The 20,428-nt window shown below is 36.1% G+C and overlaps 1 protein-coding gene across 2 annotated transcripts in view; it reads left to right on the top strand.

Moving 5' to 3' along the window:
- IDE (insulin degrading enzyme) overlaps nt 1–20,428 on the top strand; it is a 96,276-nt gene that overhangs the window by 46,295 nt on the left and 29,553 nt on the right. For both annotated transcript variants that reach the window (XM_020869981.2, XM_020869980.2), the window contains exons 5-11: nt 6,885–7,007; nt 11,812–11,924; nt 12,490–12,652; nt 13,365–13,457; nt 13,878–13,969; nt 14,893–14,973; nt 16,696–16,799. In XM_020869981.2, coding sequence (XP_020725640.1) covers nt 6,885–7,007; nt 11,812–11,924; nt 12,490–12,652; nt 13,365–13,457; nt 13,878–13,969; nt 14,893–14,973; nt 16,696–16,799 — 769 coding nt within the window. The remainder of the gene's footprint in view (nt 1–6,884; nt 7,008–11,811; nt 11,925–12,489; nt 12,653–13,364; nt 13,458–13,877; nt 13,970–14,892; nt 14,974–16,695; nt 16,800–20,428) is intronic.

The following is a 20,428-nucleotide window of genomic DNA, read 5'->3' as shown; positions in this document are numbered from 1 at the left end:
CTTATGATAATGTTAGTGAAAGTGAAAGTCACTCAGTCGTGTCCGATTCTTTGTGACCCCATGGACTATACAGTCCATGAAATTCTCCAGGCCAGAATACTGGAGTGGGTAGCCTTTACCTTCTCCAGTGGATCTTCCCAACCCAGGAATCGAGATAATGTTAGGTTGACCCCCAAAACCATGATGAAAGGCAAAGACCAACGAGTGAGCCCAGTGTCGTTTGGAGAACCTGAGTTAGAGAAGTTTGGCCATAATAAAGGATGCTTTTGTAGGAGGGAGTAGGGGAATGGACTAGAACCAAAAAAATATATGAAATATCAACCAGGAGGTAGTTGAACACCCCATGATACACTGGGATGATTATAATGACACAAAATTTAGACCCCAGTAAAAGTTATTTAGTTTTTTCTCCCTTTTGTCTCTCCATTCCTTTCTAAGTGAGCAATTTGGAACATATAAAAATAGACAAAATATTGTTAAGAACCCTGCATATACATCACTTGGCCCCTGGCCAGTTGTGTCTAACCCACATTCCCAGTCACTGTCTTACATTGTTTTGAATAGATCCCAGACATCATATCATTTTACTTGCATATATGTCAATATATGTCTGTAAAGATAATGACTCTTTTTAAAAAACATGGTAAAAGTACCATTGTCATTAATATCACCAACTATGCAGGTAGTGTTCAAATTTCTAGTGGTCTCATGAAAGTTTTAATTTTTAAAATTTATTTGAGTTAGGATCCACTTAAGTTTCAAATAGTCTATCGGTTTCAAATAGTCATCTCTCCTCCACTGCCTCCCTTTGACTCCTGAAGTTTATTTATTGAAAATCAGGATGTTAGTTGTGTAGAACTTTTCATAGACTAGCTGTTGCTGATTGCATTCCCAGCAGCGTAGTTTAATATATTCCTCTTTCTTTTATATTTCCACAAGTTGGCAGTTGGATATAGAAGCCTGATTAGATTCATGTTTATCTGTTTTTTGAAGAGGGCTTCATAGATGGTGATGTGTTCTTTCATCGGGGGGCATATAATGTCTAGTTTGCTCTCTGTTTATGTTGATACAACCGTCCTCAAATGCATCACCCCTGTAATTTTAATTGTTACTTTTCTCATATTGATTTGCTTGAGTACCACTGTAAAAAGAAAATCTCCTTTTCTGCTGTTTGGCTCCCCAGTGGTGCAGTTATAGAAAAAGCAAGATAAATGTTTGATTCATTCCCTTTATCTACCAGTTTTCAAAATATTGAGTTGGTTTCCTGGCATCTTTGAATGATGACTAATTTATTTTTTTTTAGTACCATGATAATTCAGATATAAAAATATTTGATATGATTTAGCCCACTTATTTATCACTCTCCAGCTTTTTCCATGGCTTTTGTTAGTACCTTATTATTTTTCCCTTGCTAGGAAATGTGTCTATGGAAAACCAGAAATTTAAGTGTACAGTTACTTTATTGTGGCATTTAAGAGGCTTTCACTTCAAGTCCCCTTTCTTTAGTAACTCATGTCTTACACTTGCATGTCCTTACCCAGATGCAGAAGAATTGTCCTGTTTAATTTTTTAGGAAAATTCACATATCTCCAAAGACTTTGGTTTCTTCCAGGATTTTTAGAAGATTTCTATAGCAGGAAGAAAGAGCTTTAAAAAAAAATTATAATAATTCCAAGTAACTAACTGTAGATATATTAAACTAACCTTCAGGATCTTGAGTTTTCAGAGAACAGTTCAGAGTTTCATGGTTATAACTAATAAATAGATCTTTCCTTGAGAACCTATGAGACATATAGTTGGAGATGACTTTGATTTCTCATATTTCTAAAACTTCAAACTCAGTCTTTCCCACAGAGTGTAAGAATTACTTGGCTGGCTTTAGAATTTTCCGGGAAAATACATTCTGTTTACTTGAAAATCAGCACTCATATACATTAGTATTGAGTTTGTAAGCCTTTTTTAAAAAATAGTGTTTATAGTTTTTGTGAAGAACTGGAGAAGGAAATGGCAACCCACTCCATTATTCTTGCCTGGGAAATCCCATGGACAGAGGAACCTGCTGGGTTATAGTCCATAGAGTTGCAGTCAGACATGACCGAGTGACTGAGCACACATAGTTCTTGTGATGAAAATATAGAATAGAACTTACTGATCTTACAATGTACAAAACTCTCTTCAATATCCGTTACCACTTTTCATAAACTTCATAGCAACCCAAGTTCCTGTTACATAATTATTGTCTGATAGATGCTATGCTGAGCCTTAGCACAGATTATTCATTTAATCCTCATAGCAATCCTGTGAGATTGGTTCCCATGATTCTTATTTACGAATAAGAAAAGTGGAGCTTAGAGAGGTTAAGAAACTTTCCTGTGCCTCACAGCTAGGGTCAGGGTTTGACCCTTTTTCTTAACAACTGGGCATGTATCCATGTTGAGATATTTGTAGACTTTTCCAAGGCTGCTTAATTAGAAGATGATGGAGTCAGGATGAGAAACCCTGAATCTCCCAACCGCCAAGCCAGTGCTCTCTCCTAGCAGGCCCAGAGTGGAAGGTCCCAGTGAGTCAGCAACCCTGACAGCCTCAGTCTTCTGCTGGAGTTTACTCTTATGGTGACAGAGCCAGAAAGGTAGGATTCAAGATTTATATAGCAGCATTTTAAATTTGATAGAAGTGCCCCTGCTGAGTTAGTGCTAAATGAGGACAATATATGTGTAGAGACTGAACCTGGTATTTGTTATCCCAGCCATATTCACATTGCTGTCCACATTTAGATTCTTAGGCAGAGGAAGGTCATCTGGACCGTTTACCAAGCTTTCTCCCCTACTTTTTTTTTTCTTCCCTACTTTAATGACATGGATCCTATGCTATATTCAGAAGCCAGGAGTCCCTCCTACAATTCAGATCATAACAGAAGTAGCTTCTACTGGTTGTCTATTTTCTGCTATACAGCAAGTATGATATTCAATTCTTTAGTGTTTTTACAGATTTATTATTTGCCATAAAAGAAATCAGTACAAAAGCTTTGCCCAGGTCATTCTTTACACACTATTGAAGAAATGGAACGTTTCAAGTATGGTTTGAGCGTCTGTTGCACAATTCCCCAATTACATTTTCCTCCCTGCCCTCAAGAGATAGCATTGCTAAGTCATGCATTTATTTCTAAGCAATGTGTTGTATAGTTTTTTAGTTTTATAAAAACGGTATTTTGTAAGTAATCTCTACAACTTGTATTTTTTCATTCCATGTATATTTGTAGGAGTTGTCCATATTGGTGAGTGTGTTTCTGATAAATTTTTTTTTTGCTGCTTTCTGAAAAATTTATTGAATACATTACTATTCTTTGTCCTTTTTCCTGTTGATTCAATAGTGCTGCTATAAGCATTCTTACACATGTTTTCTTGTACACAGAGTTCTCTAGGGTTTTAGGAGTGAAACTCTGGGGTGGAATTACTGTGTATTAGGATATGTACATCTTTAGATTGCACAGATATTGCCAAATTGTTTCTTATAGTAGTTGATCCAGTTTGCACTCCCTCATGCAGCGTCTGAGTTCTCATTTCACCACAATGCTTGGTATCATCAGACTTTTATTCTATTAACTGGTTGTTAAATATTAGTCTTGCACTTCTTTACACCTTTTTTTTTTTTTTAATTTGGTATAAGTCTACCAATGTCAGGACAGCAGATTGAGCCTAAGGAAGTCTTGCTCAAGGTCATGTAACCAGAAGATGATTGACCCTGGATTAGCTGATGGCTCTGCTCACACCAAAGTCAGTGCTTGTTCCTCTGCATCTCCCTACCTGGGGATGATGGCTCTGATAGTAACAGTCTGCTCAGTAATCTAAGCATTCTCTGTGTTATGTCCTGCTTTTCTGTTCATTTCCTCAACTGTTTCTTGAGAACTTCCACTAGGTAGCCTTGTTTTTAAAAAACTTTTAAAAAAGATTTTAATAAAAGGGTTAGTAAACTTAATAACTATCCTGACTCTTTGGCCTATTTACTCCTAGTATTCATGTTTTTCTGTCAGTGTATTAAGAGCTGACTGTCTGACCCCAAGAGAGTCATAGTGGAGACCATTTCCTCTTTCTAATTCAGGAGTGTCTTAGGATACAGGACTGGCATTCTGCGCTGTGTTCCCAAATGGACCAGAGTTCCCTTCCATCATTACATATTAGAAAGCCTGAAAACATCTAGGTAGCAAATAAATGAATATGTAGATTTCACAGAATGGAATCTTTATGGCTAAAAGCCACTTTTCAGAGCAAATGTGATTGAGTCTCTATTTAGCCATTTGGCCAGAGATACAGAATCACTAGATTTTTGTGCCTTAGGTGAGCCAGGTTGCTGTTTACAAAAAAGCTCCTTTGGCTCATTTTTCTTTTAATTTGTTGTTGAACTATTAATATAATAAATATACTGAAAAGTGTGTGTGGCTCTGATAAATTATTGTGGTTATTTTACTTTTGCTGCTATTTGAAAAATCTGTTGAATGAATATACTGCTTTTATCTATATACAGCTCATTGAATTTTCAAAAACCTCAGCAGACCGTAGACCCAGCACTAGTCAAGAAACAGATTACCAGCACCTTTTTGTACCCGTTGGTAGTCATTATCCACCTACCCAAGGATCACATCATTCTGACTTCTCATGATTAAGATTAGTTCTGCCTGTTTTTATGTTTCATATAAATGAAATAATACAGTGTTTCTGTGTCTTGTGTCTGGCTTCTCGCATTCAACCTGAAAGTTGTGAAATTCCTCTACACTGTTGCATATGAACAGTGGGTTATTCATTCTTTTTGCAGTATAGTATTCTGTTGTGGTCCTCTGGCTCTTTTTACTATGGCATTGTCAGTTATTTTTCCAGTGATATATATCTTAGTGTATTCAGGGTATATTCATGCTTTATCTTTGTGTTGGTTTTTGTTTTTTTTAATCTCCATTTTTATTTTTAAAATATTTATTTGGCTGTGCCAGGTTTCAGTTGTGGCACACAGGATCTTAGATCTTCACTGTGGCATGTGGGATCTAGTTCCCTGACCCAGGATCGAACCTAGGTCCCCTGCATTTTGAGCACAGTCTTAGCCACTGGACCAACAGGAAAGTCCCTATCTCTGTGTTCTTAAATGAACCTAAAGATAAAGGGTAGGGATTAGAATGGTAAGATATTCAGGTATATTAAAATCAAAGCAGAATGAGCTAGAATTAGTCAACCTGAAAGAATTTTAAGTTCTAGACAAAGGCCATATCCTTTGTCTCTATATATTTTGATTTGAGGTTTTGTTTTAAGAACCAGTATATTGACCAGATTGTAAATAGGCACATCAAATCATACTTGACACTGAAAATGTGATTTCTGTCTGACACTATCACACTTATAGTCTTGAAATAAAACCTGATTTCTCCAAGCTTGGGTGTCCCAGTGTGTCGATTTTAATGCACATATTGTAAGAATCTGTGCTTTGCAGTGTAAATGAGTAATGAAGCTCTAGGGCCTAGTCCCTCTGGAACTGAGGCTTCTAGAACCTTCATTTAATAAAAGAGGGAAGTGTATACTCAAATTTCACCTTAATATGAGAGAACTTTTAACCATTACCCAGAAAAGGAGCTTTTTGTTGTTGTCCTTTTCTTTCTTTCTTTCTCTGAGGAGTTAGGACTCTGGATACTTTTTAGATCATCTGTATTCTGCAGGTAGAATGAGGGGATGTTTTAGGACCTCAGGTAGAGCAGATCTGGAGTGGAACTGGATCTTTCTTGAAACTGAGAGGACTGGTGAAGAACCTGGAAACTTGATTAGCAGGCTGCTGCCAGTGAATATGAGTACATTTGATTGCTTTCTAACTAGAAAAAGGTTACTGAGTACTTGCTGGACTGTTTCTTGCACACTCCACTAGATCTGTTGATTGAAGCATTCAGGGCATGAATTTTGGCTAAGAGTACAATGCAGCTCTTCAAGAATAAAGACTGGATCTGAGAACGCCATCTGGTGGCTCTCTCTGGATCCCAGTTTAGTGAAAGAGAGATTCTCTAAATGCCAGTTCATCGGCCACTGTAATAACCCAAGCAGGGGGAAAACATGTCGAGAATATGTTCTACCAGGAGCCCATTTAGTTGTATAAGTGAGAACAATAAAAGTTACTCTACTAGACTTTAAGATACTTCTAGTCAAGATGCCATTTTTAGAGAGATACCAAAATTACTGAAATTCCACCTCCCAACCTTTTAGTGGCAAGATCTTTATTAGAAATGTAGTACTTAGACAGTTGGACTATTTGCTCTTGACATGCACATTTTATCCTAATTGAATTAGTTATTAAATTTCATAATAGATCTCATAGTGGTACTCTGTATACATCACTTGAGACTTACAAGAATAGCATTGCATCCTATTTTTACCAGTCTAGATCAAATTCATGAGAATTCACATCACAAATTTAATGCTTCAGCCAAGAATAGTACATTTCTTTCCACAAGTAACTTGGCAAGTTCCGAAAAGATCCCTCAGTGACTATGTTCAATTATTTTGGAGCCACCTAGGGAATTGGAAATTAAAGTAAGTGTGAATGGAGGCCATGTGGACCTCATTTTTGTCTTGTAAGTGCTCATAATACCTGCCACCTCATAGGAATTTTAAGAACTATAACTTTTATAAAGCACTTCAAGTTCCAGAGGGAAAGCTCTATAGATAAAATTTTACTAGTTTGTTCTATACTGTCCCGTTTATCCAGGTTATGGTCAAACATACTTGACTAATCATTATGAATGTGTTTGTTTGGACTCTGTTCTTTAAGTTTACCTTAAAGCAATGTTAGTAATAATTGTGAAACTTTGAAATTCACATATTTTGCTTTTTCTTAGAAATGTTTTTCATTCCTTTCAGGTAACAAATATACTCTAGAGACTAGACCAAACCAAGAAGGCATTGATGTAAGACAAGAGCTACTGAAATTCCATTCTACTTATTATTCATCGAACTTAATGGCTATTTGTGTTTTAGGTCGAGGTAAGAAATATTAAAATTTTTTCATAGAATTGGATTATCTGATTTTCCATTCCATTTTGACTTTATCAAGTATTGGAAGAAAGATATAAGTTATTTCCTATTATCTGTTCAGAGGCTTTGCAGATGAACTTCTTGGAGAAAATGTGGAGGGGAATTTGTTTTTAACTCACTTTGTTCTAAAAAGAAGCTTGTTGTTTAGTTGCTCAGTTGTGTCTGACTCTTTGCGACCCCATGGATTGCAGCATGCCAGGCTTCCCTGTCCTTCATCTCCCGGAACTTGCTCAGACTCAGTCCATTGAGTCGGTGATGCCATCCAACCATCTTGTCCTCTACCATCCCCATCTTCTCCTGCCTTCAATCTTTCCCAGCAACAGGGTCTTTTCTAATGAATTGGCTCTTCCCATCAGGTGGTCAGAGTATTGGAGCTTTGGCTTAGGTGATTTTAAATGGAGACCTGAAGAAAATACAAATTAATATCTATCGTTGGAAGTTGGAGCTTCCCTGGTGGCTCAGACGGCAAAGCGTCTGCCTGCAATGCAGGAGACCTGGGTTTGATCCCTGGGTCGGGAAGATCCCCTGGAGAAGGGAATGGCAACCCACTCCAGTACTCTTGCCTGGAAAATCTCATGGACAGAGGAACCTGGTAGGCTACAGTCCATGGGGTTGCAAAGAGTCGGACACAACTGAGCAACTTCACTTTTACTTTTGGTGCTCTACACATGTAAAAGCAAGAAAAGGAAGTGTAAAAGATAAGATTGACACTACAATATTGTAAAGTAATTAGCCTCCAACTAATAAAAATAAATGAAAAAAAATAAAATAAAATAAGATAAGATTGAGAGATTTGACCTTATAAAATTCAGAAAACTAAAAACTGAAAAGGCAGATGATTATAAACTAGGAAAACTATGAGAAACCAACTAAGGTTTGATTCTTTTTTTTTTTTTTATTAAGGTTTGATTCTAAAAGTGCAAATTAATGATAATATGTTGTTTCCCCTATTAAATTGTTTTAATTAATACCCATTATAAAGAGAGGTATTCTTTTGTATTTGTTGTGTATACAATTTATGCAATTCCTCGACACTTTACAGAGGAGAATTTAAGATGCATCACCCTTAAAAAATACATTTTTACTTTTAGAAGTTCAGTCTAAGGAAATTATCAGAGTTGTTCAAACAGGTGATGTATAAGGATGTTTCAGTATAGTATTTATTAGTAAAAAGTTAGATGCAAGCTAAATGTTCATTAACAGGACATTGATTAATAGTGATGTTATAGCTATAGCATAGAACATCTTACAGAAAATAGCATCCCTTCTCTCACTTTCTCACCTCCCAGCTGCTTTATTGTTCTTTAAAACATTTATCAAACATTTATCTTTAAAAATTATCACACATTTAATATTTAAAGAAATATTAAACATTCTTTATTGTCTGCTGTACCAGAACGTAAGTCACTTGAGAATAGAAACTATTTCGTTCACTGATTTGTTGGGTTAGTGCTTGGTACGTCATAGGTACTCAGTAAATAAATATTGAATGAATAAATAGTTAGCATGGGATACTATTCTTAATGTCTTAAATAGAAAACAAAAGCACTCTGTAAAAACTCTATGTTTTTATAAACTCTATATTTTATAAAAACTCTATGTGCTATATGATCCCATTTGGGAATTTCTTAATAGCTCTAATAGACGTAAATGGGAGACATAAGACAATGTAGAAAAACATACCAGAAATGTAATAATGTGCTGTAGTAGTTAAGAACTCATGCTCTAGAGTCTGAGAGCTTGGGTTTGAATTCTTAATACACCACCTACCCAGTGTGTGGCTGTGAGCTAACAAAGTTACTTCTGTTCCCTGCTCTTCATTTTTGCATTGTTAAAATGGAGGTGTTAGCACATATCTGTTGTGAGGTTTAATTGAGATAATGCAGAAAAAGTGCATAGTACCTGGTGACACAACAAATACTCCATAAATGGTAGCTGTTTGCAGCATTCCATAATCATGAGATTGTAGGAGACTTTTTTGTTCTTCTTTTTTTCTTCTTTTGTTTTTCTAAGTTTTCTAAATTGCCAACTATTACTTTTGTAGGTAGAAAATAAACTCCTATGTTTATTTTAACTTGATAATAGAATGAGGATATAAAATGGGTCCAAGGAGAAGGCTAAAAAAAAAAAGTGTGTGTTATATTCTGTTCTTTCTGAAGGTAGGTAAGTCTGTGGAGTATAAAAACAAAAAAAATCATTTGGTATTTAGAGCTTAGTTCTGGGAGTAGGTTTCTGAGCGTATTTTTGTTCATGTCCTCCTGAGATAAAACACATGATTTCCGTAAGCACTTACTGGGCAAGTAATAATGACAACAGATGACTCAGACATGAACCCTGCCCTCAGTGTTCTTGGTTTAGTGGAAGTGACAGAATGAGCATCTGAAAGAAACAAAGAGTGTCTTTGTTCCAGTTTGGTCTGCCAGTGTGACTGACCTGTGCTCAGCTGAGTGGATTTGATGACAGGCCTGGGAGAGGTGTCCTTACAGTACAGTGGTGTGTGGAAGAAACAGGATCTCTTAGAGGATTAATGGATACTCTGCTCCTCCTTCTAGGAGGAGGGAAGAGGAAGAGTAACCATGTGGCAGAATCTCTGTCACAAAGGGACAAAAAAGTTTTTCTCTGTTTTCTCCTGAGGTCCTCTCTCTCGTTGTGGCAGCACCAGTTACCTGGACACTTGACAAATAGGTAGCTGTCAAGTGGAGACCCTAGGATGACCAAGTCCTGGTAATGTAAAGATGAATGGGACTCAGTTCCCTGATCTCTGGTAGCTCACAGCCTAATGGTGAAGACAGATGTTGCTTTATGGTACAATTGCCTTACCTTTAAAAAGCTACACGGTGAATTTGTGCTTTGAAAAGGAAAGGCATATCCTAGTAGAACCTTGCTGTAAAGGGCCCCACTGTCATCAGCATTTCAGGTTGACAAATCATTGTTGGCCACCCCCCTTGTTTCCAGTTACGTGTCTAATCTGTCTGTTTCTTTATGTCTTTGTGTCAGATTTCTCTGACATCTTTTACTCAAGATACACCCTCTTCACTCCTGAGTTCACTTGTCATGTGACGGGCAGCCACGTGCTGGGCCTTTTATTTGGCTCTGGACATGTTAAGGTTCTTCATACAAGCCCAAAAAATTGAAGTAAAAATGCGTATGTTTTATAAATAAAGTACACATACCCACATTCATAGACATAAAAGAGAACTTCACAGTATATATATAGACAATTGTCAAATAGTGATTAAGTGTTTTTTACAGAGTTCATGGAGAAGTTCAAAATGGGTCATAGAATATCAAGGGAAATTTCTTATTTGATTCAAACTCTTCCTGACAGTAATAAGTGATGAATGTTTATACCATTTATAAATAACCTATTTTTGAGGAGACAGAATCAAGGTGAGTGGTTATCTTGTTTATAAAAAGATAACCTTTTCCACTTTTTTTCTTTTTAGAATAATAGTAATATGTGTGCATAGAAAAAAATTTGTCCCAAACAGAAATATATAAAAATGGAAATCAGTTCTTCTTCCTCATCCCACCTTATGAACACTGTGTCATCTTCAAAGATAGTCACCTTAAATCATTTTTGTTATACTTCCAAAAGTAGAATTTCATTGATAGATTTAGATTTATGTATATCTGTTTAAAAATTAAATGAGATTATACTACATGGGACTGAAATCTGCAGCTTTCACTTAACAGAAATTTGAGATATTTTCATGTCAGCCCATACAGATCTCCCTCTCATTGATGACTACCTAAAATTCCAATGTAGAGATGTCTTATAACATGTACACATTGATAGATGTTTCAGTCACTTCCAGTTTTTATTATTTTTATAAAACGATACTGCAGTGAACATCTCATCTATATAACTTTATAAACTTTGCGACTACAGTTCTCTATAAAAAATATAGATAGATGATAATATAGAAGAATTTCACACACATGGCTATATAATCAGTTACAAATCTTTGCTTGAGTTTGACAGAATGTGATACAGAATCATATAATGTTAAACCTTGGAAGAGACTTGTGATCACCCTACCCAGCTTTCATGTTTCATAGAACCTGGAGTGCTTAAGCAGTTTGTCTAAATACTCTTGACATAATTTGTTGGTGTTAGAGTTGGGGTTAGAATCAAAGTCCTCTGATCCCCTGCCCCAGGATTCTTCTCACCATTTTGTACTATTCTCCCTCAAAATCAGTTACTTACAGATGCTAACATTTGACTTTTAATAATAGGTTTAGACTGTTAAAAAGTTAAATGTTATTGTCTATCAGCCAGTGGTTTAGTATGTTTCTGTTGGAAATTATAGATAAAATAGTCAGTTTGCAAATGCCACTAATTATTTGTTTCTAATGTTTATTTTTAAATTATTTCAAGATAATATTTGTAAAATAGTTTTTTAGACTATGAAGAGGCAGACATTTGTGAGGTATAATTGTTATCAATATTGCGTATTTACAGAAGTTATACAGACTCTGGTAGGGTTTAACTGAATGCTTCAACTTATCAGATGGAGTTTTTAAAAAACTCCTAGGCTTTCCTTTTAGTAGTCCTGAGATTTTTCAGGAGATCCTAAGGTTCTTCCCACCAGCGTTATTGAGATATAATTAAAACATAACATTGTATAAATGTAAGGTATACAACATAGTGATTTTATATATCTGCACATATAATCCTAAGGTTTTAAATACTACCCACTAGGTGTTATGATTAGTTTAAGTCCTGTTTCTATTGTCTGTTTTCTTGTAGAATCTTTAGATGACTTGACTAATCTGGTGGTAAAGTTATTTTCTGAAGTAGAGAACAAAAATGTCCCATTGCCAGAATTTCCTGAACATCCTTTCCAAGAAGAACATCTTAAAGTAAGTGCATTTATTGCTAGTATTTTTTTTCTGTTTTAAATTTATGGACATAATATATGCCTAGTTTGCCAAAGAGTATATAGAACATTTTAGAAGTTTCATTACTTATATGGTTTTTAATATTTGTCTGGGTAGTCAAATGAAATCAGTTTCACATATACTTGAGACATGTATTACCAAAATGTAACAATATGTTCTGATCTTTTCATGCTAAAAGTAGTTTTGGTAGCTATAACCTTGGCAGACTGTAGAAGCTGGTGAGCAGTGCCAGAAGGCAAGCATCCAAAAGTATTGAGCCACATGGTCCAGGGGACAAACATGGACCGCATACCAACTGTAATGAAATCCCACTAAGAAAGAGCCCAGGTCATTTATTTCTGTTTGGTCAGTATCATTTTCTCTGACAGTTGTTTCTCTCCTGAATTTTGGGATTCTTCTGTGAAAATCAGGGTTGTTGTTGTTTGTTTTAAATCAGTATTCTTCATAGTCTGTAAATTCTTTTTTTTTTTTTTTTTTATAGGATTTGAACATAGCTAATGTTTTGTGGTTTGTTTTTTTCCCCCAGCAACTTTACAAAGTAGTACCCATTAAGGATATTAGGAATCTTTATGTGACATTTCCCATACCTGACCTTCAGAAATACTACAAATCAAATCCGGGTCATTATCTCGGTCATCTCATTGGGCACGAAGGCCCTGGAAGTCTGTTATCAGAACTTAAATCAAAGGGTGAGTCTCTTGGGTCCCAGCTTCTGAGGGTAGTACCCCATCTGCATCATTTTTCTTTTTTTTTTTTTTACTCTGGCTCTCATTTCTCCTAAATATTTCCCTGTGAAGGGATATTTTCAGATGAGACTATTTAGGGTTAATAGGAGAGTGAGGTGATGGTTGTTAGTATGCTTATTTTTCTTCTTTGGGGTTTTTGTTTTTGTCTTTTTTCATAATTTTTTTTACCCTTTTGGTATTGAGCAGTGAAGTTTAAATATTTCAAAAGATATTGTGGCCCATGTTTTAAATAAGATAGAGGTTAAAAAATGTAAATCTCATATTGTATATTGTTTACCATCTCTATGAAATGAGCTGAAACATTTATCTACTCTTATCCATCAAATCCATCAAAGGGTGTATTAATACTAGGATCAGTCAGTAGATTTCCAAGGTTCCTCTCCACTCAGACTCTGTATATAGCACTTAAGCACAGTAGTCTACTCTTGATTTGGGAAATGATTTGAGGAGTCCCAAGAAAAACTCCCAACCCCCAAAATTCCTTGAATCTTTTGCAGTGCCTGAAACTGCTTTTCTGAACTGATTTTTGCCCAGTCTTTTCTGCAGAATGCCCTTCTAGTCTCTTGGGAATGTATAGAATGAATTTTTTTTTAAAATTCCTTGTCTTAAAAGAAGACACACAAGCAATCACGTTGATTTCCTTTGACTGTTACAGGCTGGGTAAATACTCTTGTTGGTGGGCAAAAGGAAGGAGCCCGAGGTTTTATGTTTTTTATCATTAATGTGGACTTGACTGAGGAAGGATTATGTAAGTATTGGCCATTTTTTAATGAAAATTGATTTTTTATGATTAACTTTTATTAACTTATTTATGCTCTGGATCTGTTTTTTTGTTGTAAAGCTATAAAGACTTTAATTCATACTGTTTTATCTGTTGTAACTTGGCCTCCATTTCATGGGTGATTTTCCCTCCTTAACATCTGATCATTGTTGCACTTGTAAAATGTGTGCTTGACTTTTTATTTGCTCATTTATTACCCCCAAAGTCCCTTCTGTCACAAATTCCAGATCTTGGAAGGCCATGTATGTGGGACCCTAAACCTAGTCACAGGGAGGGGAGAAGTCCATTTCTAAGGTCTTCTACCTACCTGACTTACCTTAGGAGTAAACTCCTTGCTTTGAAGGATTTGAAGACTGAATGGTTTTTAAATGTACATTTTTTTTCCAGTACATGTTGAAGATATAATTTTGCACATGTTTCAATACATTCAGAAGTTACGAGCAGAAGGACCTCAAGAATGGGTTTTCCAGGAGTGCAAGGTACTTTTGTTTCACCAAAATTTTTCTTATGGAAAGTTTTCAAGAAACAAATATATGTGAGTTAATTTAAATGTAAGGCCCAGTGAAATTTTTAAAGTTTTTATTGTTCCTAATTTAAACTCTAAAATTTTGAAATGCATAGTAGCTTTAGTTAAGGCCTAGTCTTAACTAGTCTGATTGGTTACCTGACACAATTAAGGGTTGAGGCATCAAGTATCCTCTTTTTAGGAGGAACAGGAAAGAACCAAATAGATTGCTGTTCTATCCCTGAGAAGAAAGCCGGGAGTTTCTTGAGCTTTTATGTACCAGTGTTTACTCCAGTTCTCTGAAGCTGTATCTAAAACTTGTATTGAACTCTCAAAGAAACAGTGAATTATTATATATATTATTGTGTTCATAAAAGTGATTTTATTGTTGTATGTAGGGAAAATCCTGTCCTTTTCTTTCTTTCTTTATTTTTTTGCATAGAACAAAAGGTATTTGTCTTTTAAATTTTTAAAGACTTCTTTTAAGAGTTTTTTTTTAACATCTACTTTAAGATCTATTCAAGACTGAAATGTATTTTGTTTAAAGGTATAATCTCTGTGAAACTTAGGATAGTAACTTCTAATCAGGCTACAGTTCTCTGAGAGGGTCAGTAAAATCATCATCTATGCAACTGATAATTCTCACAGGGTTCCTTCACAGTTTTCCTAATTGTTTGACTAATAGTTTCAACAATTTAGCTTATAGAATCATGTTCTATATTTGTTATTTTCATTCGTGTTCTGTACATTTCTAAATCAAGCATAGCCATTTTTTCAGAAAGTATGATAGTTATATATGGAGGAAAATGGGAGGCAAACCAACCCCCACCACCAAGGAAAAAAGTATTTCTAAATAACAGGTAACTTATGTCTAATTGGATTAACTTTTTATTTTAGGACTTGAATGCTGTTGCTTTTAGGTTTAAAGATAAAGAGAGACCACGGGGTTATACCTCTAAGATTGCAGGAATATTACATGTAAGTTTATTGTTATTTTACTCTGTACTTTGGCACATAGAGTGTTTCAGTGATCCTGTATATGTTACTTTCAGTACTATACAAATCATAAAAATTGAAGCTGCAGTGTAAAACTTTAGGCTTTGTAGCAACCAGTAAACTCTGATGTGAAGACATATTTAAAATCTTAATTTTCATCATCCTGAAAATCATCATCTGTAATATTTTCATTACATAGACATCATGCTTACTGGCTTTAAATATTTTTCAGTTCTACTATGTGTCATGTGCTACTTATGTGAAAGCTATAAATCACCCACTTTTTTCTTTTTCCATTGCTGTCACCCTAAAATGAGCTACCTTCATTTTTTACCTGTATTACCATCATGGACTCTTACCTGAGTTCCGTGTTTGCCATCTCCCTAGCTTTAGTGTTTTTTCCATGCCTCAATGATCTTTTGAAAACCCAAATCAGATTATTTCACTCCTCTGTGTCAAGCCTTTCAGTGGTTTCCCATCAGAGTTGAAACAGATCTAAATTTTCACCTGACCCATAACGACATCTGACTCCAGCCTCTCGCTTGACTGAATTCCATATCACTTCCCCTCCCACCTCTCTCATTCCCATTCCACTCCAGCTATCCTGGCTCTTTGTCTAATCTTTAAGCATTTAGTTTGTTCTTCCCTCTCACGGCCCTGTCATTTGCTGTTTTTTTCTTGCTGGAACACTTAACAGTCTTTGCATGGCTAGGTTCTTCCCGTTCGGTCTCCACTCGGATGTCTCTCCTTTAGAGACGCCTTCCCTGACCTCTCAATCATGACCCTGCCCCTTTTAAATTTTCTTTGTAGCATCTTATCAGTATAATGACAGTATTTGTTTGCTTATTGTCTGCCTTCCTCCCAGTTAGAGGACTTCCCTGGTAGCTCAGACAGTAAAGCGTCTGCCTACAATGCGGGAAACCTGGGTTCAATCCCTGGGTTGGGAGGATCTCCTGGAGAAGGAAATGGCAACCCACTCCAGTATTCTTGCCTGGAAAATCCCATAGACGGAGGAGCCTGGTAGGCTGCAGCCTGTGGGGTCGCAAAGAGTAGGACACGACCAAGCGACTTCACTTTCCTCCTAGTTAGAACATGAGCTCTTTAGAGAGCAGGGACGTCATCTGTCTTACTTACCATTGTACCCACAGCAGCACCTAGAACAGTACCTGGCACAGAGTAGGGTGTTCATTACATACTTGTTGAATGAATGAATCAGTCTGTCTCAGTAAGTTGCCCTTACTAGAAAGTACCTTTCACATTATTTTTCTTTAGTAACTGAAAATATAAGCCATTTTTCCTCCATAACAACTTTCTAAATGCTTGTCTGATTTCATTCATAGACGTTTGAGTAGAAATTCTATTAAAATATATATATTTTATATTAAGAATCCTATAGATGTCAGTGTTTAATCACCAAATTTTTTTTTATCAGCACTCAGTTCCCTGGAAAAATGTACTTTTGTTCTCTATAATGTAAGTGTATTTGGGGATTAACTTTAAAATTATCCCACAATGTGAAACTGCTTAAAGTGTGATAAGAAAGAGAAAAGATTCAGAAATTTTTACAATGAAATAAAATTTAATTGGAGGGAAGGGGGGTATAAAATAGAGGATTTTATGTGTTAGAGATCTGTTTGCTTTAATAAGTTAAACTGCATCATAGCCTTGCACATTTTACTTTTGATTTCTTTTCCTTTTAAAAAGTATTATCCCCTAGAAGAAGTGCTCACAGCTGAATATTTACTGGAAGAATTTAGACCAGATTTAATAGAGATGGTTCTTGATAAACTCAGACCAGAAAATGTCCGGTGAGTCACTCTACAGATTTTACTGTTATATACTAGATTTTCAGTGATAGAACCTGAAAATTTGAAATTGTGAATAAAATGCTTTTAAACTTTTTATCAAGCATGATTACAAAAGTAGAGAGAATCAGTATAATGAACCAATACCAAACTTCAGCAATCAGTACATGACTAGCCTTTTTGATCTTTATCCACACTTCTTCACTCACCCTTCCTCCAGTCTTGATTATTTTAAGTCAATATCTTGAAAACATGAGATTCTCTTTTAAAAAAACAACATAATCATAATTTCATTATGAGTAAGATATAAGAATAGATTGTCTTAACCTGGCTTCATCCTAACTCTAACTCCCAAAATGTCAGCTCATTTGTCTGGTTTTATAAGCAAGTGAGGACACCCTCTGTTTTTTTAAGTGAAAGTAAGGATTACAGTCTCAATGCTTCTGACTGGCTAGTGGTTAATCAGGAAATCAAAAATTGGAGGAGCTGTTAGGCTACAAATATTTCTATTAGAGGAGGATCAGCCCTAAAGAGCTTATGAGCTACCACATGATATTTCTGCCTTAAAATTGAATTTCATCTATATTTTCTAAAAGTCAAGAATGAAAGGTACACACTTGATTGGCACACATTTTGCGTATTTTATTCCCCCCCCCTCTTTTTTTCTTCTTCCCCTTTTAAGCACATATTTCCAGAATTCTGGGAACTTGGTGATTGAGTAAATATTTTTTGGGAGCAGTCATCTTATGAATAAAATCAACAATCTGATATAACTTTTTGAAAAGATCTTCTGACAGAACTGTTCTATCAGTCATTTTCCTAGTTACCATTGTTTGAACTTTTTCAGACATATCCTAGCAACAAACAGTAGAGAGATTAAATTAAAGGAAATATTATTGGTGGTTATACAAAATCAGTACATGTGGTAAAATGACGTAAAACTATACACACACATTGTACCAACAACAATTTCCTAGTTTTGATGTTATAGGTAAAATGTAACCATTGAGGGAAACTGGGTAAAGAGGCCACAGGACCTCCCTGTACTATTTTTGCAACTTCCTAACTATAGAAATATGTAACTATATAAAAATAAAACAATAAAAAAAATTTTAAGTATTTACAGTAGCAACAATGGCATAAAATACTTAGGAATTAATTTAATCAAACAGTGCCAAGAGATATTAAAGACCTGTTCATAGATGAGGAGACTTGATTTTATTAAAATATCCATCCTCTCCAGTTTGATTCACAGACTCAATGTAATCACAATCAAAGTCCTCGTAGGCTTTTTTCCTTAAGCTATTGGTAAGCTGATTCCAGAATTCATATGGATCTACAAAGGACCTAGATTACCTGGAACACTTCTACACAGGAAAAGAAAAGTTGGAGGACTAAAACTGCCAGATCTGAAAGCTTACTCTAATGCCATAGTACTTAAGACGATTATAGTACTGTCATAAAGACAGACAAATCATTTTTGTGCCTAGATTTTTGTGCCTTTTTTCTTCCTCTGTTGTGTATCTTTTAAAAATATGATTTAATATTGTGATATTGTAGAATTCTACTAGTAAGAGGGTAGAATTTATTTAGTTGAATCCCTTGTAAAAAGTGATGAAACTGAAGCCCGGAGACTTGCCTAATTTAGATCTTAACTGTGATTTTGGCAAGATCTCAAAGAAAGAGAGTCGTGGTATCAACCAGAATTTGTTTCTGATGGCCAGGTCTGTGCAGTTCCTACCAATTCTTTTTTAAATTCATCACAGTTATCTGTGAAGCCTCTTCTCATTTTCGGCTGTCTTCCCTCTTTTCTGTCTCAGGGATTGTTTGCAAAGGTGTCATGAGAATTCGTCCCTTGGGAATGATACTGCCTTTTAATGTCTATAGTCAAGATTATTTCTGAATGGGTCCCATCAGCAGCGGCAGCTTTTCTTTCCTCTGAACACTTCTAAGTGACTGATTTGAACCGAGCAGTCAGCATTCATTCTAGCCCACTGTTTCTTTTTCTTAGTATTGTAAGCTTCAGTATGAAACTAGAGGATCGCTTTCTCTCATATTCCCAAGGATCCTGTCAGTACCACGTGCTATGCGGTGCCTCATTGCTCAGTTGTGTCCGACTCTTTTTGACTCCATGGTCCATAGCCCAACAGGTTCCTCTGTCCATGGGGATTCTCCAGGCAAGAATACTGGAGTGGGTTGCCATGCCCTCCTCTGTTAGTACCATATCAGTAGCCAATTCTTTGTAGATGGAATTAAAGAATAGCATTGCCCTCCCCCCCCCCCCCCCCACATTTAGGAAAAAACTCATGGAGACTAGGTTGGTTTTTTTTAAATTAGCACAATTAGGTTTCCAGCAGATGGTCTAAGGTGCTGCAGTGTCCATGCCAGTTTTTCTCAGTTGTCTGCAGTTAAACATACTGTAGCTTTCTGTGGTGTACCTCAGTTATTGTGCTTTTTTTCTCCTAATTGAGATCCTCTTGTGCTTCCACACTCTGATTTGTAGATTTCTGTATGTTTGACGTGTGTCTAAGCTGTCTCTTCTGTTATTTCCCCTTCATAATTTGTTTGAAAATACATACTCTATCATTTTGTTTCAGTTTTTAATTCCTCAATGATATGCTAATTCTTGGTCTCTCTTTTTGTTAGGCCAATATTTGGTATTTACCTAGTTTGAGGAGCCTCATGGTAACATTTCACCTGTTACCCATACACTTTACTTTGGTATCTAACTGTCCAAATCCCTCAGGATTGTACCTAGTAAATTGTCCTTCTCCCCCCTTTTTAACTTACTCGTCAGCCTACACTGTCTGCTTCTTTCTGTGTCATATGGTCATCCTCCAGAACATTTGGCAGCTTTCCCTGAGTTTTTTTCACTTTCTCACTCAGACCTGAGTTTAACGTTTCCTTGTTCCAGAAGGCAAGTCCACTGCTGAATTAATGCCCCAGTCTTCCTAAGCTGTAATCAGTCCCTTGTTCGTTATTCTGATACATGGGTTGTCATGCAGGGAAATCAGAGCCATCTGTGTAATAAACTTTCTCAAAATCAAGCATGTCATGGAAGAGAAGATGGGAATACCACCTCTACCTCTCTACCATGTAATTCTACTTCCTAACACATTTTTTTAGGTGTCTCCCTAAGAATTAATCCATTCATTCTTTGAGAAATCAACAGGGGTGGAAGCAGTTTCCATGACTGAGTCTTAGCTGGCTCTGTCATGTATTGAGTGAATGTCCTTAAGAAACGTCACATACTCTTCATGTGGCCATGTGAGCTCTGTGTACATTACACATACCCCTCATAAGGGATTCTCAGATTGCCAACATGGATACAATATCCAAACTCTTTCATCTGTTAGACCCTTGGATTCTTCTGTGTGTTTCTGTGGAACATATTCTTATTTAGCATGTTTTCTAGAATGCATAGTGGTCAGTGGCAGCTAGACCAGATCCAGAATACCATAAGCTAGAAGATTAAGTCAGCCGTTCTAACAGACAGGTGAGTCAGATTGCTTGTAATATTGACCCTGAAGCAAGTGAGAAGGCCAAATCCAACTAGCCAGGTAGACTATTTTATCTAGAATGAGTAAGAAGTAGACGGTAATTCTGACGGTCAGGCACTGGGGTTGAGGCAG

The sequence above is a fragment of the Odocoileus virginianus genome, chromosome 7, assembly GCF_023699985.2.
Source record: "Odocoileus virginianus isolate 20LAN1187 ecotype Illinois chromosome 7, Ovbor_1.2, whole genome shotgun sequence".
Classification (NCBI taxonomy): domain Eukaryota; kingdom Metazoa; phylum Chordata; class Mammalia; order Artiodactyla; family Cervidae; genus Odocoileus; species Odocoileus virginianus.
This window is presented reverse-complemented; position numbering and strand designations above follow the sequence as displayed.